General features: G+C 44.1%; 1 protein-coding gene across 3 annotated transcripts in view; it reads left to right on the top strand.

Annotated features, from left to right (window-relative positions):
- The first annotated feature begins 7749 nt into the window (after positions 1-7749).
- The window catches only part of FBXW11 (F-box and WD repeat domain containing 11), a 59105-nt gene continuing 46705 nt past the window's right edge, over positions 7750-20149 (top strand). Inside the window, exons 1-3 of one of the 3 annotated variants that reach the window (XM_017738163.1) lie at positions 7751-7851; positions 10179-10286; positions 15662-15763. In XM_017738163.1, coding sequence (XP_017593652.1) covers positions 15713-15763 — 51 coding nt within the window. In that variant the 5' untranslated portion in view covers positions 7751-7851; positions 10179-10286; positions 15662-15712. Of the gene's footprint in view, positions 7852-10178; positions 10287-15661; positions 15764-20149 lie in introns of all 3 variants that reach the window. The other 2 variants (XM_017738164.1, XM_008636750.2) reach the window with 2 other exon arrangements.

The following is a 20149-nucleotide window of genomic DNA, read 5'->3' on the forward strand; positions in this document are numbered from 1 at the left end:
CACCGGTGCTGCAGCTCCGGTCCAGCACACACGGAATTACCTAATGAGACCTAATTGGTGTATTGGTTATACCCCTTATTAACGCTTACGCCGCTAAATTCGCGTTAGTGGAGAGGCAGCCAGATGGGAGCAGTAGAAAGAGGCTTTTTTTTTTTTTTTTTTTTTTTTTATAATAAGCAAATTAGATCTTTATAGGCAAATATCAGAGGCCCCTCGTTTTTCTGCCTTTAGGCCTGAATAAAATTAAGTTAGGAGCTGAGAGAGAATAGTAATCAGTAAATATCTTCTAATTTATTTGTTATAAGCATATTTGCTTTTTCTCCTAAGCTTAATTTGCTCTCACATCTACAATTTAATGCAGTTCTCCAGAACTGAGGGCCAAAATGCAAATAATTTCCCTTTAAGGCACTCTGAAGGTGAGCTGGGTTCAGTGGAGACATTAAATGGGTTTTTTAGCCAGTGGAGTTGTTGCTAAACTACCTGATCCGGAAAATATGAACTTTCTTTAAATGTGCCATCTGGTCTCAAAAAGCAGAAATGAAATGAAAAAGAAAAAGGGGGAACCTACAAAGCCTTTGTGTACCTTTCATTATTTTTACTGATCACTGAGGGCAGGGCCTTAAAAGCCGTTCATGGGGAGCCTCCTCCCCCCGTGCTGTGATCTCGCACTTCCCCTGGGGGACATCAGAGCCATCAGTGCCCTGCAGCAGGGAGGGGAAGGCTGGGGCAGCTCTGCAGGGATCCGGCTGGGGACCAGCCTCCCACAGAGATGCCTCCTAAATTCCTGAGGTGGAAAGTGTGCTCTGGTGGCTTTTTTCCTCCGTGGAACGGAGTCACCAGCACTCAGCTTTGGGTTCTGTGAGGCACTCAAATAGCGTTTGGGGCTGGAAGGTTTGGCTCCCTCAACTTTCCTGCTTGTGTTTTTGCTCTCCCATTTTAGTCTCTCCTCTTTGGGGCCAGGATGTATCAGGAGGAAGCAAGTGGGACTTTTGCTGGTGATTGTTGTCCCTCCACTTGCAGCTGGAGCTGGGAAATGTGCTAATCCATGCAAATATCGGTGCTGTTAGTAGGAGTTTTAGTATGTAGTAGGAGGTTTAAGAAAGAAATTTTTCTCTCTTTCACAAGAAATGAATAAATATAAAAATTTAATAAGATGAACAATTAATTCTGTAGTTTCCAACAGAAAATGGTACTCTGTAAAATGTAGTTAGTAGTTGAATTTATTGTTAACCTTAGTGGAGGCTTGCACAGGATCACTTGTGTTTGAGTGGAAATGTTTCCCTAAAATCATTGAAAATAATTCCTAAATGAAGACGTGGAGGTTTTGCCTTCTGGTGTGGTGCAGAAGGTGAGATTCTCCAGGAGATTTGTTTGACTCCACAGGGCAGAAGCCATTTGGGCCGAGTGCCCCGTCTGGGATTTCTGTGTGATCTGGGAACGTGGGAGTGCTTGTGGGAAACATCCCAAACCCAGGGATCATCCCTGCCTGGCAGACTTAGGGGGATGCTGCTCTTTTTTAGGAGTGTTCCAGATTCCTAAAAGCAGGTGTTTGTGCCTCTCCTTGCTAAGAGAGATGGGGTTTGGTGCACTTCTGCTCAATCACTTCCCTCCACTGCCAGGGATGAATCTGTAGTAAATACAGGAGCAAATGTGTGATGTGAAAGCTCTGAGGAGGAAATCCACCGTAATTCTCTCAGGCTGATAAACAAGAGATAATGTGTCAACATGTTACTTGCACACAAGTTTCAGAACTGTGTTCTAACCCTCAACTGTGCCTTCCCTGGATAGATCATTTCCATTTATTTAAAGGAAAATCAGTCATGGAAATAATACTGTTCTATTTTTAAGGCCAAAATCTAAGAGAAATATTTTAAGGTTTCAGAGTGACAACTTTGATTTGCTGTGTGAAGTTTTAGCGAGTGTTCCCAAGTCGCTGTGTCTCTCAGGACAGCTGAAGGCTTCCCGTGCCGTGTGCCGGTTCTGTGGATCCTGTTGTTAGTCATTCCCAGGGGGATGAGCAGTGCATTGAGTGATGCCATTCCACGGCTTCCATGTGCGGGTGGTGCCCAGCTGTACAGCTGAGATACCCCGAGCCTGCAGAAGGGTCCCCCCGAGGCCCTGAGGGTAACTGGGACTGACTGGGATGCCCAGGCTGAGGCTCACGGTGTCTGGTGAGATTGTGGCTGGTTCAGTGGTGGGCTCAGGCAGATGCTGGGTGTGAGCAGGCGAGTGAGGAGTGAGGAAGTAATCAGAAGAGATGGAGGGCCAGCCACAGTCACTGAAAGGGCTCTTTCTGCCCCTGGTTTTGGTTTTCTCAGTGAAATTAGATAACTGTGACCTTTTTGCTCTTTTAAAGAACCAACAGCAACACTTTGCCAAATAAGTTTTGTTACCTACAGATCTGAGATGTGTATAAAATCTGTGTTCAGTTGCATCAACCCTGCGATTTGCATTTCTCTTCAATACCTGCTCAAAGCCTTGTGTTCTTCATTTTCCCAGGAAGCTTCCCTGAACCGTAATTTAGTGTTACCAGCAGCTTTCAAAGTGGGGGGATTAGCTGCTTAGTTTGTACTGAGGTGGTTGTAACAGAATACATCAGTGTGGCAAATAGTTTGGGGGTCTTTTTTGTACATTTATGGGGTGAACTGTGTGCAGCATATGGTGTGGATGGCATAACAAAATAAATCTGCTGCTCCCAGGCTCCTGTACCCACCAGACACATACAGGAGGTGGCTCCTGAGCAGGAATCCAGCTGTGTGTAAATTCTCACACTCACTGAGCTTATGACCCTCATGTTTCACTGTGGCCTTGCTGCCCAAGCTGCTCTCCAAACACAGGTCGCTGTCCTGGCAGTTTAAATTCAGCATTACACTGCTCTGTGGTTGGAGTGTGAAAAGATTCAGGAAAGGCCATGCCTAGGAATAAAGTGGGCAAGCACTTGTTCACACTGTTATCATTTGCATCTTGAAATCATGTGTATGGAAATAATCTTCCTAACTCACTGCCTTCAGTGTCTACAATGCCTTTCTCTGGCTCTCATAAAAGTGTCCGGTGTTTAAGTACCTCGGTAAATAATAAATGAAGAACTATAATTGAGTATCTTGCCAAAAATCTTTCTGTTTCTCCTGGCAGGACTTTGATGGGAGGTGGAGGTGTTCAATTCAGAGGTACCAGTGTGAGGAGGGAGTGTTTGACACAGGCCTGCCTGAGTAGCAGCAGCTCCTCCTGTAAATCACTCCAGGGGTACCTGAAGTTCCTTGGGGTACTGCAACTGGAGATGGTTGTGCCCCCAAACTATTTAAAGCTTAAAGTGCAAAATAAATCCCAGTGTTCTGTTTGGAAGCTAAAATACAGCTGCTGTATATATATCTCAGTAGGGCTATAGTGCTCTGGCTTTTTTCTTCCCTGTCCCAGTCATTGCAAGCCAAGCAGCCAGTTGGATTTGTAGGATATTTTTTCCACATATTCTTAGAGGACTCCTTCAAAGAGTTGACTTTCGTAGTGACAGATACAGGCAATGATCATCTTTGCAGCTGAAACAAAGGAGGTACTGTTCTAGCTGAAATGTGACTGGTTCTTAATTGAAGCCTGGGAGTAGATGGAGTGTTAGTAAGGCATTTGTAAACCTGTGTGTAACCTAGATGTGCTTTCTTCATCAGGATAATGATCTGTTTACTTTGCAGGTATCTTTTTTTTTAATCTTCAGTAGCGAAATGAGCAGAGTTGAGAGCTGCATGTTGGACAGTAAAGCATGCAGGGTTTTATACATGGGGAAGAAGGCAGTGGCTGGAGCAAATAGCTGAAGAGGTGGTGGTTAGATGGATGTGAGGAAGGCACAGCCTTGGGGTGAGCCTTGGGGCAGGGGATATGAGGTCTGTGCTGCTGCCAGGCTCTCAGAGTGACAGTCCTGTTTCAGAGAGTGCCTCGCAGAGGAAGGATGCAAATCTGAAGAGAAAGGATTGCTTTGACTTTGGCAGCGGTGCAGAAAATGGGAAGGAAGAGCTTATGAACATGAATTAGAGCAAGGCAACTGCACTCAGAACCAGTGGAGTGGTGAAATGAGCAAAGTGGACAAAGGAGTGTGGAAAGCTTTTTCTTTTGGGAAGGCTTAGATGAAACAATGGCCTGATCGGGGAAATGAGATGGCAGAGGGAAGGAGGCTATAAAGATACAGAAGTGTATAAAGGAAAGTTATCTGAGGTTTGTGATGATGGTGGCAGCAGCCATCAGTTTATTCAGGTGACGGAAAGCTGCAGATGTGCCGGTTGTGGGGGAAATTCTGAAATGAAATTGCTTTTGGTTCTTAATAAAAGGAAGTTACCAATTCTTGGGGAGACTAAGCCGCGGTGTTTCACCAGAGGCTCTTTAAATCTCATTCGAGACTCAGAGATTTCTTTACCTCATGATGCAGTTACATTTTCTAACATGACTAAATTCTCCAACCTCTGCCCAGTGCTGAGCGAGTGAGGTGCAGCAGAGGAAGTTCCCTGCAGCCTGGAACATGTGCAGGGCTCCTCTGTGTGAGCGTGGCCGGGCAGCCTTCAGCTCCACGGGCTGCCCCAGAGCTCTGCCTTGGGGCCGGGAGCTCCTGGAGTAAATCCCTGCCCAGGTGTCCGTGTGGAATGAGATCCCATCTCTGCAGGCAGCTGGTGTGGGTGCAGCTGCCCTCTGAAGTGCTCTGGGGTTGCTGCTTTAAAAGCCCGTCTGCCTTTGCTGCGTGTCAGACGGTGCCGGCTGTGTCCCTCAGGATACAGAGCTTTGAGCACTGCTAAAGATTTGGGTCACTGATGAGTGTTGTGAGCAGCATCACAGCAAAACAACCTGCCTTGTTACAAGCTGTACCCTCAGAGAGACTTGGGAACGCTCTTTGAAGGATGGATGTACCATTTCATTTCATTTCATGTTTTCTAAAACACCTCTACTACTTGTTAAATCAACTTGCTGTGTGTCTCTTGGTGTGCTGGGTTTATTGCCATGCAGTTTAGAGGTCACTGGTGCTTTGGCATTTCCAGTTGCCCGTCCCTGGGCAGCTCGGAGTGCTCAGGGAGATTGCTGATGGCTTTCAAATGAAATGGATGTTGCAGCAAATGTGCCAATGCGAGAGGAATGATGTGTGGGAGAGAACAAGAGACTGTGCTTATGAGAGGGCTGCTCTGTGACAAGGATTTTTTTTTTTGTTGCAAGGCAGAAAATGAATTGAGGGGAAATGAGAATATTGACTGAGTTGTTTAAATTAATGCTGTTGGGTAACAATCCTTTCCTTCCAGCTCTTTTTCTTGGGCGACGTCTTCTTTATATGAATGCCACTGTTTATGTTGTTACATAATCTGATTTTGTGGTTTGATTTTTATGGCATCATTATTCACGGAAAATCCACTTTTTCTGGAAAATCCCTTGCTTCCCCAGTTTATTGATGTATTTATGAGCTCAGTGGTGTGACATCTGACAGCCTACTCTGTTTTCCTGTACCACTTCCACTCGTTTCCCAATATGAGTAATGCATGACTGAGAGCAGATAATGCAAAAATAACGCAATGCCATTGGTGTTTTAACAACGAAAAGCACTGGCTCTTTCTGAAAACTTAATTTGCTTCTCATGCAGGCTAAATTAACAACGGGAACGTTTGAAGGCATGTCGTTTCTTTGGTGCTTTGTTAATCCACATCCCTGCAGGACTTGCATCCTTGTACTTCCACCCCAGGAAATTAACAGTTTTGTTTAGGATCAAAGAGTAGTTCAGCTTCCTGGGCCTGTTTGTAGGATGAATACAGATGGAAATTTGTAAGATGTAGGTAGGGACCTACTTGCTAGGAATAGGGAGTGATGTGCTTTCTGGGTAAAATGGTGAAAAAAGCTTTTTGGGTCAACTTTTAAGCTGTGGCAACACTACAGAATTTTGGTAGAATTTTCTTATTGACTTAGAGGAAAGAGGATAATCACTCTGTGTGTGTATATAATTATATCTGTATTCAGTGTTGCAAGTTTGTTCTTAGTTTCATTCTATTGAGGAGTTCCTGAGTGTGGAGTTTTGGTACAGAAGTTGTGACAGTGTGCACTGTTTGCCTTTTTGAGAGGTGTGATGTTGTATTTCAGCGCGGTTTGCACGATAGGGCTGTTTTCAAGTCTTCCAACCTTTGCAGTGGAGCCAATTTTTGGTTTTCAGACAAAAGTGCCTCAAGCTTTTTGAAAACGTATACTCAGAATTTGCAAAACTTAGTAAGTTCCAGCTTGGACTTGACAGAGAATCTTGTAGGCAATTCTCTTAGGGCAGGGGAGGACTAGCTAGGGAAACTTGTTATTCAGGCTGTCTGCAGAACACCCGTCCCTCTGGAGACAAAAATCAGACCTGTGCTGTTACACTTGCAAATAATGTTAAGGTTTGGCTTCATGGAGAAGTGCCTCTCCTTCCAGCACCCTGCTGGCTCTGCAGTGACTTAGCAAATCGGTACATTTATATAATTTGATAGCTGGCTTCTTGCTGAGCTATAATGTACTCTGAAAATTCTGAGTCATATGCCTTGACATCTTAGCACTTTCCTTGGCAGCCTTAAAAATCATGCATTGGTCATGGTACTGGGCCTACAGCGCTGCTTTGTCCTTGAAACGCTGCCCTAGAATTGACCGGCTTTGCCAGTGGCTGAAAAGCAGGAGATTGCCCCACCATGAAGATGCTGCTTTCTTTGGGGAGCTGTGGGCAGTGAGGGACAGTCCTGTCCTCATGGAGATGGTTTCTTGGCAGAGCTGGGGACAGTGGCAGTTTCTCCACCCTTCTGTGAGTTGCTGGAGCTTGAGACTTGGGGCACAGCAGTGGAGGCTGAGGTTCAGCTCTCTGGAGGGGCTGGAGAGCAGAGGAGAGAGAGGGTGAGAGGTGGTGGTGGTGTGTTCCTCTGGGGATGTTGTAGCATTTTGCTCTCACTGCTGGCAGGGGAAGTTCTGCAGGCCATGGCCCAAACTTTTTGAAGATCTTGGTGGAAGTTGGATGTTTTGGTCTCTGTAGGCTGAGCTTTCTGTTGCACGTGTAGCGTGAGTTTTCTGCAGACCCCATCTTCTCTGAGGTGTCACTGTTCCAGCTGCTTTAAATTAGTCACACTCACTGTGCTGCTGACAGGACTGGCTTGGAGGCCTTTTATCTCCCTGCTTAGCAAGAGGTGACTGTTTCTTGTCTCAGGAGTACAGTGTCTTACTCTCTTCTGGTTCTAGAGTGTTTTCCAGAGACACAGCAGTACTGAAAATGTACTGAATTCAGTGCTGTTGTTCAGATCAGGAGTGTCTTGACAACTCCATCTTTGTGCTGCAGACATGTAAGGCAAATGAGGTCATTTTGAGCCTGGAAAAAGGGAAATAATCAGTGCAATAAAATGTTTTAGTGGATGTTTATGGCAGACTAGGAGAACTGCATTGAGTTCTGTTGTGCAAACCTGTGTTCCTGGAGCAGGCCTGCGAGGTGTGAGCTGGTGGTTGAAGCTTTAGGACTTGCTTTGTTATTTGCTTTGTAGCTTTTTCTCATCTTCCTTAATCTTGGCAAGGTGAGCTGTACCCCAAAACACTTGTTTGGGTGACCCAGGGTAGGGGAAGGAGCGATTTCTTGTCTGTAAATGCGTTTCTCTGTCTTAGATCCACCAATCCGACGACCCCACTAACGTAGTTGGTCCTGGGCTGGGCAGGTGCCTGGGCTGCCTTGTCTCTAACAGCATTAGCAGTAATTGGGATTTCGTTCAAGAAAGAAGTAGATACACCAAGCTGAAGATGATTGGCTGCTCTCTTTTAACAGACAAGTCTGAGAAGGAAAACCCATTCGAATCCCCTTTCATTCTGGATTGGTGGATCTGAAGCCCAGAAACAAAGTTTCAGGTAAGAAGCCTGTACTATGTCTTGCTGCTTCTGCTTAGATGAGTTTGTCCGCACATTCAGTCTCTTGCTTTAACTGCTTCATGTCCCCCAAGTGTGAGGGCACAGGGAATCAGCTGCTGAGCTTACAGTCAGACAGGGCATGGCCAGGAAATACGGGAGCTGTACTGGAGGGAATTGCCGGTCTGCTGTGAAACACAGGCCTGGGAACACGAGGGGAACTGGTGTGTGCAGGAATGGGCACGGAGCCACTGGCTGCCACATCCTGCTTGTGGAAGCAGAGAGCAGCCTTGCCAGTGACTGCCTTGGGCTCCCCATGGAGTTCAGGGAGGTCACAGCCCTGAGTTCTGTCCCTGTCCTCTGATGGGTCCATCAGAACTGGAGAGAACTTCTCTGGCTGTTCCTAGGACAAATTAAAAAACCTGCTGAAATGCCATTTGAAAGTCTGTTGTGGGCAGCACTTGGAGTCAGCGTCTTAAATCCTTCCTGAGATGTCAGTGTGAAGGTCTGGCTGCAGCTGTTTTGGGACAGGTGTAGGGCGGGGCTGGCAGGAGGAGCCTCACAGTGATAATAGGTTTATTTCAGAGTAGGGGAGAGTGGTTGTACTTTGAGTCACAATCATCTGAGGTTTGGGAAGCCTGCGAAAGGCTACAACAGGTCATCTTGGAGATGGGTTTGGAAGGTGTTTGTGTGCCTCAGGAAGGCAAGCTGGGTCCCTGGCTGGCAGGAAAATAAAGTTATGTAAGTTCAGTATCGTATCTGGTGTGAATGGGAGAGCTGCACCTCCCAGTGCCCAGCTTTACTGTAAGTTGGTGCCAATGTACCTGGATTCCTTTGGACAGTAACAGCAGTAATGCTAAGCCTTTGTGTGTTCTCCTTTGTAGGCAGTTACAGTAGTGAATGGTGAGGCCTCAGTATTTACCCTCCTGTAGCAGAAACTCCTGTAGGTGCTGTTGATCTCATGCATTGTTTTAGTTCTGCGTTTGTTTTGCTGGTGTGGTATTTTGTGCCGAAGTTACATTTGAATTCAATTGATAAGTAATTTATAATGAATTACTTGTGCAAAGGGTGCTGTTGTTTCCTGGTTTGATTTTTCAAGTAGTTGAGTTTTATTTGGTTAGGGTGGAGAAATCTGTTTTAGTGTAACTCCTTAAAAGAAACCAGAGGGAGAATCTAAGGGAAATACTTATTAACCTTAGACTGACACATTTCTTGCATTCTCATCTAGTATCAAATTGAATTTGTTCCACACACCCATCAGACTCACTTTGGAGTTAAAACTGTAAAATAACATCTTTCTGTGGAATATTTGCTGTTCAGGGTGTGCCTTTTTCTAAAATGAGAGAACAGGGAGGCAGAAGTGAACTTGGCCTCTTTAGTGATGAAAACTGAAAAGAGGAAATAATTTAAAATACACTGAACAGGGAAAAAAAGGGGAAGCATAAATGAATGCCCCTGCTGATCAAGATCCTCAATGCTATTTAATATTGCTTAACTTTTGGAAACATGCACCAGCCCTACAAAGGCTGCAGTGGAGCTGAGCAGGTTGGAGGCTTTGCTCTTGCCCGTGTTTTGAATGTTACATTTCAGAAAGTACAATGTGAGGCAGCTCTCAGAGCTGTGGCAGTGTTCCTCTGCATCCCCTGCCTGTGCATCCCCTGCCTGGGAATCCACGGTTTGCTCCTGGCAGCCCAGGCTCCACAGGCATCGGAAGTTGTCAAGTGCTTGTACCCTGCCTTGGCCATAGTAGGATTTACTGTTAGCTGTGTTAGGCCTCACCCTTAAAAACTTAATACAGAGGAGTCTGAGACAGCTTTTAACATGTTAGACAAGTTTCAGCCACATTTTTCTACGTGTTTGACTCCCTGCAAGTTTCTCCTGTGTGATTGGCAATGCTGGGTCTGTGTTTCCCAGTCAGGATGTGCCCTGTGCTGCTGGCTGGAGATGTCTGTAAACCCCTGTCCTGCTGCAGGAGAGCAGAAGAAAGTGTTTGCTTTAGAAATGGCCTTTTCAGTGTAACACAGGGGATGTTAGTGCAGAAAGGTGTATCACACTTAACTGTGGCAGTTGGGGTGAATGTACTAGAAGGAAGCAAGGGCTAATCTAAATGCTGTGTATTTTGGAAAATTTAGGTTATTTCAGTTAATGTTCAGAGTGACTTAGGCAAATATCTGAGGATTTTCTTCCCAGTCCTTTGTATCTTCCTGAAAACGAGGTGCTGCATCTCATGAGTCTTATCCTGATGAATAAATTATAATGGAGTAAGATGGTTATTCTGTTCAAAGAAAGCATTTAATCTTCTCTCCACTGAACCCATATTCCTTTTGTAGCATTGAGTGTGTGTAGCAATCACACACTTTGATCTTCAGGAGCAGAGTGGGACAGCGTTATCCGTCAGCCTCCTGTGAATTCAGTGTCCTATCTAGAGCATCGCTGTGGTAATGAGGAGAATTTCTCTGATCAATTCTTTTCCCTTGTCTTGCTTTAAATTTCCCGATTCCTCACTTAGTGTTTTTCCCCAAATGCAAGAACTTAATGCAGGTCTTGAATGGCTGTTGGAGGGTTGTTCCATTGAGCAGTCTTTATTGTGAATGGCCATCATTTGGCTAAATTGATTTTCCTAATGGCACTGTGACTCAGCTATTGGTCCTATATTTTTAGAATGATCTGATGGCAGTAAAAGAATAATCAAAAAATTTTCACAAGTTAAATGTTTGCCACTCTGTGGATATTTATTTTTGAGAAATTCACTTTTGCATTTGTAGTTCATAGAAGGACAGAAATAAGTGCAAGAGTAAATTACATCTAAAGCAACTTTGTTGACCTGGGAGTACAGTTCTGCTAAAGCTGAAGCAGATTGCTGGAATGCACAAGTAAAACTCCACGGAGTGTGGAAATCTGTTGTGTGGATGGTACTCCAACAGCCTTCCAAGTCACCCAGGCCCAGTGAGGTTGCATTTGGCCATGGAAAAGGCGGTGATGTGATGGCACCAATTCCAACAGACTTGTGTGGAGCATGTGAGCACAGGGCACCTCCCAGGGCACAGCCTGGCTGTGGAATGGCAGTAGGAGGAGTCCAGAGTGCTTCTGTTGGTCAGACAGTTGTGTCTGTGCCTCCAGAGCTGTGCAGTGTTGTACCAGAGGTGCAGGGACTGTCCCCTGCCAGCCGGGCTGTCCCTGGGGAACTCGTGTCACTGCTCCCTGCATGTCCCACAGAGTGTTCACACACAGACACTTGGATGTTCTGCTTTCCCACCTGTGCACACACTCGGGGCACTCACTCCCAGCCCAGGGATCCACCCCTGCCCTGCTTGGCACTGTTTGAGTAAAGCCCTTACGGGAAAAAGCACCAGGTAAGATCTGGAGGAAATCCCAGTCTGCAAACTGGGAGGGAGTTTGAGTTGGCTGCTGTTCCTGCCGAGTGTAAAATAACACTGAAGGCCTTGAAACTGTGTTACTGCTCATATTTTTTATGTCTTATTGTGGTTAATGCTGATTTTTGAGGAGATCTAAGCTTGACGTTGAGTTGGAGGTGGGAGCATAAGGCTTTCCCAGACTGTCAGACTGCCCTCGAATCCAAGTTGGCTTTTCAGAGCACCCCTTGGGCTGCATTAAACTGAGTCCCCAGCCATGGGAGGAGTTTAAGTAGCACCACTTACCCATAAAATCGTCAATATTAAGTGATGATGGAAATAAAGAAATACCAGTTGTGTTGGTCCAGGCCTAAATCGATGTAAACTAACCAGGAAATCACCAATGTTAAGTAGCATGTGAGTTTCTTATAGTTAAAAACCTGAAAAAATTCACAGTGAAGGTTGAAGTTCTTTGGTTGTACCTTTTTTGCCAGTTGAAATATCTGTTTATAGCCTCATGGACATCCAGAGCATGAACTAACCTTACGGAGGAGCTTCCAGCTTTGCTGTCACAAGAAAGCTGGAAAAAGTATTTAGAATTTATAAACTTGAATGATTTTTTAGGTTTTAATGTTCAAGTTAGTTTTGTAATAAACTGCATAAGAAAAAAGGTGTTGCAGGAGGAGTGAATTAATATAATTAGCCATGCTCCTTGGAAAAAAATTGAGTGAATTAGCTCTTTCATTTATTTTACTCTATTTTCCTTTGAAATTCTAAAGAGCCTCTCCTTGCCAGTCTTTTTTGGACTCTGTCTAGAAACTGATTTTCAAAAACAAGGATATTTTTGCCTTACGACCAGAATTTCCCAAGCTGTAAACACACCAATAAATTTGGATTCCTTAAGTTATCTTGTATAAATAAAATGAAAGCAGTGAAAAATTCCGAGGTCATAATTTTAATATTTTATAAAACTTGCAGCATAAATCTGGGTTATGTAAACGTTGTCATTCTTGATTATGACACTGCAATATTGCCATGCCTGGCTTGCAGAGTGTTCTAATTCCATCAGGAATACAGGCTATAGGCATTTTTTGAGCAGTTTAATGGGCTTTAGAGGATAAACGGGTGATGGTTTTTCTAAGGGATAGAGAAGTGTGAGGATTTCTGTGTGATAGTATCAGATGTGCTGAGAGAAACCATTTCTGGGAATTTTGCACTGCTTTAACCAGACTGTGCTGTAACCTGGGAGAAGTCCAGAGTGAAGGGAAACTTTGGATGGTTCAGGGCCTGAGAGAGTGTTTTTAATACCTCCATCCTAAAAGTTCCCACCTACAAAGTTGGTTTATTGGATGCACACTGCTGTGTGCTTTGCTATTAACATAAGAAGTCCTTTACATCTAAGCCTTAAAGACATTGAAGCATCTTCCCTTGTTACTGGGGATTTACAGGTTTCACTGGGAATGCAGCATTTTGTATAGGCTGCTTAAATTTGAGATTTAAGATTGAAACCTAAAGCTTGAGATGCAATTCCTGGGGTAGACCACCAAAGCAGCTCTTTGTGTATGGAATTAACATCAGTAATCTAATAATAAAATTAGGGTACGACTCTTTCCAAGCACAAAGCATTGAAGAGATCAGAATAAGGGTTTCTGTGTCTGTTCCCTCCTTGCCCTGGAGCTCAGAGCCCCTCTCAGCTCTGCAAACTGGGCCTCCAGGTGATCCACAGCCCTCAGAATGTGAGGCAGTTGAAGCTCTGCATTACTAGTTACCTTATTCCTTAAAATCTGAGTTTCAGTTGGCTTTCCCTTAACCTGTGCAGTTCTGTTCTCTGTGTTCTCATTTAATTCTGTGCCTGTTGGCCACTGGCGTTTTCCCCTTCCCAGACTAGTGCTGCATCTCCCTGGGCTGCTGGCGAAAGCAGGGCCAGTGCAAAGTGAAGGCCTGAGCTGAGGCTCCTGCTATGCCAAGTGGAGTCTTTGGAAACCTGTTAAGCTTTTATTCGTGGCAGGGTCAAGCAATAACATGTCAGGGAAGCACACAAATATTTGCACGTTCCTGTTTTGGTGTGAAGTGGGATGCAGTATTGAATTTGTAGTGTTGTGCAATATCAGTGCTGCAGCTGAGTGTCCAGGGAGTTTTATAAACCCTTTCATGCAGGGTTTCGTAATATTGTGAAAAGGTTTTTGTGTGGCTTAACCTTGGCATGGAAATGGCCTCGGTGTCTAATGCATTTTGAATTAAATTTTAAAAAATGTTCTCAAGTTACCCATTTTTCTCTTAAGTGCTTAAAATTCAGTTTATTTAGCTAGAGTAGTTCCTAAAATGCCCACACATAATAACCTCGAAACCAGTGATTTTTAGCTTACAATTTGTGGACACCTGAAGATTCATTATAAACATTGTACTCAGCTTTGTACACCTGAGCTGAACATCTCAGGAGAGGAGTTTGCTGTGCTTTTTGTCAATGACTTTTATTAAGTCATGGGAGCAAAGTGACTTTTTTTTACCAGGCCTAAATATTTAAAAATGTGTTTGGGCTTTAATCAACACCTGAAGCAATACCTTGAATTTTGATGGTTCAGTGTTGCAGACACCCCATGCAGATATTGTCCTAAATAGGAGTAAAGAATGAAACAGATTGGAAAAGAAGTTTCTTGAATCATACACTCTTGTTTTGAAAAACAGACCTATAAAAAGTGTGTATCTTCAGTCAGTGGGTTTTAACAGTACATCCCATCTTTTTTGAAAATATGAAAACCTCTTTTTTTTTTTTTTTTTGGTGCCTTGCTGAAGTTAATGTAGTTCCCCTGTTGTCACTGGTTGACTTGTCTTAGAAGAGTCTTGGGAACTAAATTTCAAGTGTTAGTATGAGGACCTGTCAAAGTAAATTACTGAAAAGGAATTGCAGATATACTGGATTAATTACTTTATAGCTAAATCCCATTTCTCTAAACTTGAAATAAACTTTAAAAAACTTCTAGTAATTGAAAACTATGGTTTTATTTTGCTATTAAAGAAAGAACAATACAATAAAAAACATAAATATGACTATTTTTACCCCGTCTGTAAGATATATGCTCCCGCTCTTACCATGCCAAGTGCATAGCACAGGACATCCCTATGGAATCAGCACCTTCCTGCTGGGTAAGAGAGGAAATTTCAATGCGTTTTGATGCTGCTAGGGGCATTCTTGTGCTGGTTTTCCTTTAATTTCTCTCCTTAGCATGGAGAGGAAAAGATGAGTCTGTCTTTTGTTTTATTTGTAAGATATGAAACCAAAAAAAGAGTTTTTATCCCCTTCAGGTGCTCTGGGCTCTCTCCCCCTCCTTGATCCTGGCACAAACTGCTTTCTGTGAGGCTTCACCTCTGGTTATTCCACTTTCAGCGTGGACCTGTGTGGGGCTTTTCTTTTAAAATTTTGATGTTTGTTGTAACTAAATTGGAACCCTGTGTGGAAAATAGTGAAAGCTCAGTCTGTGCCAATTATTGGAGCTGGGTTTATGCACTGCTTCATGCTGAGGAATTGAATCCTTTCCCCTAGCCTTATCTGGTATATGTACTACTCTGTCCTTAAAAGGAACTGGGAAATAGTATTGGGGAGCTACAAAAGTTTTGGAGAGTCTGTCTGCATCAAATTTCTTCAGCTTCAGAAAAGAAACAAAAGGGATCTCCAGACTTTTCCTAGCTTCTTGTGTCAGCAATGGGGAATTTGGTAGTTAAGCTTGGGAGGCAGGTTGAGTAACAAATGTAGCCAGGGGATAGTTTGTCTTTAGGATATCTTCAACTATAACTTCAGCATGTCCCCCCAGTTTATTAGGATACCTTGACTAAGCAGAACTTGGTCATGCAGTTTGAACTTAGCTAAGTGTGGTTCCTCTCTAAAACATGCTCCCATTGTCAGGTTGTGTGTCCCAGTGCAGACTGGGACCTCACATTAACACCAGCTTTGCCGTGGGAATGAAGAACCACAATTTGTTTGAGAAAGCTGAGGCAGTGGGGAGTACCAAACCTTAATTCCCAAAGCTCCTCCAGGTGGATCCTAAAGCCTTGCCACCCCAATGGCACCTCCTGGCCTCCTGTGTAGGGGACAGCTGGGCAGGGATTTTGGCCAGGCCTGTTTGCTGGGTGAGGCCTCTGCCTCAGAACGTCTGCCGTGGGCAGCAGTGTGTGGGTGAACTAAAACTCTCCTGCTGCTGGGAGTAAGTTAAAATGTTCACTGGGCACTAAAGCCACGAGGTTACAGATATGGGGAAAAGGAGCTCAGGCCAGAGGGATGGCTTGTCCTTGTTTGCTGCACAGGCTCTTCAGTGGTTATTTTACCCTTGGCCGCTAACATGTGATGAATGTAGAAGTAACATAGATAAGTACCCACGATAACATACTAATGAGTTGCCTGCCTTGAGTGATTTGTTGTGGCATCTAACTGCTTCTTCTCTTCCTTCCTTTTTGTCACCCTGCAGTGTTCTGTGCCAAGGTCTTTGTGGCTAGGCTGCTCCAACCTGGTAGAGAGCATGTGCGCACTGAGATGCCTGCAGAGCATGCCCAGTGTCAGATGTCTCCAGGTGCCTTTCTTCTTTCTTGTTGTAAATGTTATGCTGTTGAACTTGTGTTAAACTCTCAGGACTCTGTTTAATCAAATTGTTAAGTCTGCTAAATGTTTTTTTGTGCATCCTTTTCTGAAATCTTCTACTTAACTGCATTGTAGGAGTGACTCTTTAAGGGCTTTCTGTGCAGTAGGGCTGGGGGTTGAGCTGTTGTGTTTTATTGCCTGTTTACTGAAGTTGTGATACCAGTAGCATAGTTCTGCATGTTGCCTGCTACGTTTTGCTTTCTCGTTTAACTTAAAAAATAACATAATGAGCTTTGCCATTTCTCTTAAATTTGCAATGAACTGACCAGCCTGTGATATTTGTGTGATTTAATTTAGAAAGGATAAGCTTTTTATTTGCTCCTGAGCGTGGTACTGGGTGTAGCCTTACCGTAGTCTTTGCACGTGTTTTAATGCAGAATAGTGAGCATGGAGTCCTGGGGTCTTTGGGTTGCCCTGTTAACTCAGTTTTTTAACTGTTAAGAAGTGAAGAACAAGGGATGGGGTGGGGGGGGGGGGTTGCTCTGCATAGAAAACCACTAAATCCTAAGTTCTCTGTTGTTTTTCTTCTAGTAAGCTGTTGGAGCTGAGCCTGCATAATTTATAGATGGGGAATTGCTGCTTCACTGGTTTGAGAGGGATTGAAAATGATGAAAAGGGAGCTTCTGGGACCAGTTAACAATTTTGAACTCCCAGGGTATTTACCTTGGAGAGAAAATGCTGGACATGTGTAGTAACTGTGTGGCACTTCCTGAAATGTTTCTGAATGTAACCAGAACACACGGATTATTTAACATTAGTCTGTTTTGTAACGTAAGAGCATTATTCAGTGGTTCAGTCTTTCATGTGTATGAGTACTTAAAAGAAATTGCTTTTTTGTGAATGAAAATGAACAACTGAGTTTTGTGTGTCACTCCATTTGAGGTCAGCCACTGGACAACATCAGTGTCTTACCTTAGAGAGTAACCAGTTATTTCAAAACATCTCTCACCTGCAAAATGTGGCCACTTGAAATCCAGCAAATCTGAATTTCAGAACCAGAAATTCCTTCAAAATTTCTGTTAAAATACAAATCTGTTTTTCCATTTGAATGCTTTGTTTCCAGGTTTGAAGTACTATTCAAAGAAAGGACAAAAACTCATGTCCAAGACAAACTCATAGATGGATAATTCAGTTTTATAGAAATGAACAGTCTAATGGCCAAATAATGCTTACAGAACATGCCTACAGTCATGTCAGGGTGGAGTCCCAGAGGTTTGGTGTCTGTCTTGGGAATATTTGCAAGCTCCTTCTAATGTGAGATCTCCCTGCTTCCTTTCCTGGTCCTCAGCATTGACCCTCTCACTGGAAAAAACCCTTTATTTCAGTGGGAATTCTGAATTTCTTTTTCTCCCAGGATCTGTTCTGTCAATGGCCAAAGAGCATCTCAGAAGATGTTAGCGAGTGGTTGTGGTTGGTTTTAAGGTGGCTGGTGATGTTGGGAATGTGGTAGGAAGGGCCAGGGTGGTTTCGAGGCTGCTTCCCCAGCCCTGCTGAGGGTGAGCAGTGGCTGTGGCACAGCTGCTCCTGGGGCTGTTCTGTGCAGAGCCAGGGCTGCCATCCCACCTTGAGAACTATTTCAAGCCAGGAGCAGTTGTGCTGTCACTGATGTATTTTGTGTGGTTGGGATAGATCTTGCTTTCCTGGAGCACAGCCTTGGGCAGGGCTGGCTACTGGACCTCCCCAGTGGTTTCCAAAAAGCCTCTTCAGGCCAGGGAGCTCCTTAGCAAGTTCAGGCCCTGCAGGGCAAATTCCTGGTTTGGGAATTGCCCAGACTCCTTAGTGTTAGATCTGAGAACTTGGATTATCCCCGGTTTCTTACAAATCAACTCCACTAGGTGCATAAACTGTGAATTGAACAGGGGAGAGCTCAGCCCAGGCTGGGATTTGGTTAATTGGTGCAGAGTATGTTGTATTACAAACTTCTGTTGGTAATACTGATGACAGGATAAAGTACAAACTAGTTTGTTCATCAGTGTGCTGCTTTATAGATGAGATTCGGGGGAACCTGTTGTCACACAGTTATGGTGTCATATAGTTAAAATGCAGGGCCAAGGCAGCTCTCGTGTAAGAATGTGACACTTGGAAAAATTTCTCAGACCTGTTTTGTTTTCAGGAATTGTTACAGCTCTGTCAGCTTTCATGAGAGCCCCACTGAAGTACCAGTTAATTTCTGTAAGGCTTTTCTGCTCCGTGTGCTGGTGGGAATTTCACAATCCCAGAACATCTGTAGCCCTATAATAGTAGCACTTAGGTTAACAAATTATGAGGTACATCCCTGCAAAGGCAAGCACAGTGTTCAGGCAGGTGGAGTTGCTTTGAGGCTGTGGGAGCTCAGGGTGTGGAAGGAAACAGTGCTGAGTGTCCAGCCTGTTGCACTTCAGGAGTGACTGAGGAGGATTCCACCAGGCCTTGCCTCTCTGGTATTGCTGGGCTTGTGCTTTGCTGCTGGTGCACCCTCCTGATGGATTGTCCAGGGAACAAGAGGGAGGAATGTCCTGAGCAGGAGAGACCTGGGACACCTGTGCTCCAGGGGACAGCACTCTCAGGGACAGGGTGGGATTGTTGGGGTGTTTGCAGGGCCAGGGGTTGGACTTTGATCATCCTTGTGGGTCCCTTCCAGCTCAGGACATTCTATGGTTCTATGAAATATTGTGCCAAAATAAAAGCTTTTTCTTTTCATTAAGGTTTGATTGTTTTTGTAGAGCTGCAACCAGAAGAGGCTTTGAGACTTTTGGAAGTGTCTGTGAAGGATTATTTTTTTAAAAAAAAGTTCTCCTTTTGGGTGTGTGACTCAGTGATGCCTGAAGGGGAACTTGGAAGCAAAAGTGGCACCAGCTGCTTTCCCCATTTATTATTTCTGGCACCGTGACTTGCCCTTCATTGTTTCCTGAGCTCAAAGCCCACAGAGAAATCAGGTGGGGCAGACACCAGGAGCTCTTGGTTCTGTAGCACACATTTGGTTAGGGTGAAATGGTTAAAAGGAAGTGCAGGGGGGGAAATTCAGAAGCTCTTGGGTGATTCACAGAAGTTACCTGGGAGTTGTATCTGTTGTGTGTGGTGTGTGTAGAGTAACCAGTGAACAGGCCAGAGAGAGGGAAGAGCAGTCTTCAGTGTGGAGCCTTGGATAATCTCTTCAGGAAGCTCATACTCAGTCCTGGGGCTTTTTCAAACCTTTAGGCTTCAGCAGTCACCTGCCATCCACCTAAAGGAAGAAAGCTCTGCCTTTCTGTGATGTTGTTAACAATCATCAAACCTAACAAGGCTGTTTAAAATCAAGCTGTAGCATTTCAGCTACCATGGATGGGGAGGTGTTCCCGTTCTCAGTGTGGGTGTGTATTCTGTGCTTTTCCTCATGCAGTACAATTCCTTCATAGTGCCTGCAGTTTACTGGAGAAGTATTTGCTTTCTCCTTTCTGTGAGCTGTTGGTGAATGCAGAAGAGAGACAACTAATTTATTAAAAAATACTTATTCCTATTTGTGGTACTTGTGGTTTGCTCTCATCTACTCTGGCTTTTGGTTTAATTGATATTATTAGGAAATAAAGTCCCTGACACTTAACACTTGTTTCTGTTGCATGGAGAAACACATACTAAATGCCAGTTCATAATACTTGAAACTGCTACAAGGCCTTAGTTTTAACTGCTTAATTATCTTTAATGATGTTTTTGTACATGAACGCACTGGTATCCAATAGCTCCTGTTTTCATTTGCTTTGATACGGATTTCTCTGCAAGATTAAAACCAAAACTCTTGTTTAGGTCTTTAGAGAAACTGGTTCTGTTACCAGTTAAGTGATGCAACCCTGTGGATACAGCACCTTCCATGGCCTCATCCTTGGAGCACTGCAGGGTTTTGAGTGTGTTTTGTGGTGCTGATTTGGGAAGTGGCTCCAGCAGGGCTGCCAGGCAGAGACACGTCCAGGGTTCTGGGCTCTGTGAGTAAACATCTCCAGTGTGGAGTGAACACTGCTCATTAAGCAGCAGAAGATAAGAGCCCAGGCATCACTTTGAATTATTGCATAATGTAGGAGGTGATGAAATAAGTCTTGGGAAATGAATTATTAGAGAGACGTAATGAAATTAACCCAGTAACCAAATACTGCCCCACCAAGTTTCTTCCCTGTCTTCAGTTACACTTTTCTTTCACTTCTTTTTTAAAAGAATCATTTTATCCCTCTTCTAAAACTCTGCTTAGGTTTCCTCATGCTTATTTAAGTCCTCCCAAGGTCTTTGGGGTTATTAGAAAAGTTTTTTCCTACACCTTTCCATCTATTCTTAAAGTTTTCAGCTTAATTGCATATAGTGCCCTGCTCCTCTT

Source organism: Corvus brachyrhynchos, unplaced genomic scaffold (assembly GCF_000691975.1).
Source record: "Corvus brachyrhynchos isolate BGI_N302 unplaced genomic scaffold, ASM69197v1 scaffold616, whole genome shotgun sequence".
Lineage (NCBI taxonomy): Eukaryota > Metazoa > Chordata > Aves > Passeriformes > Corvidae > Corvus > Corvus brachyrhynchos.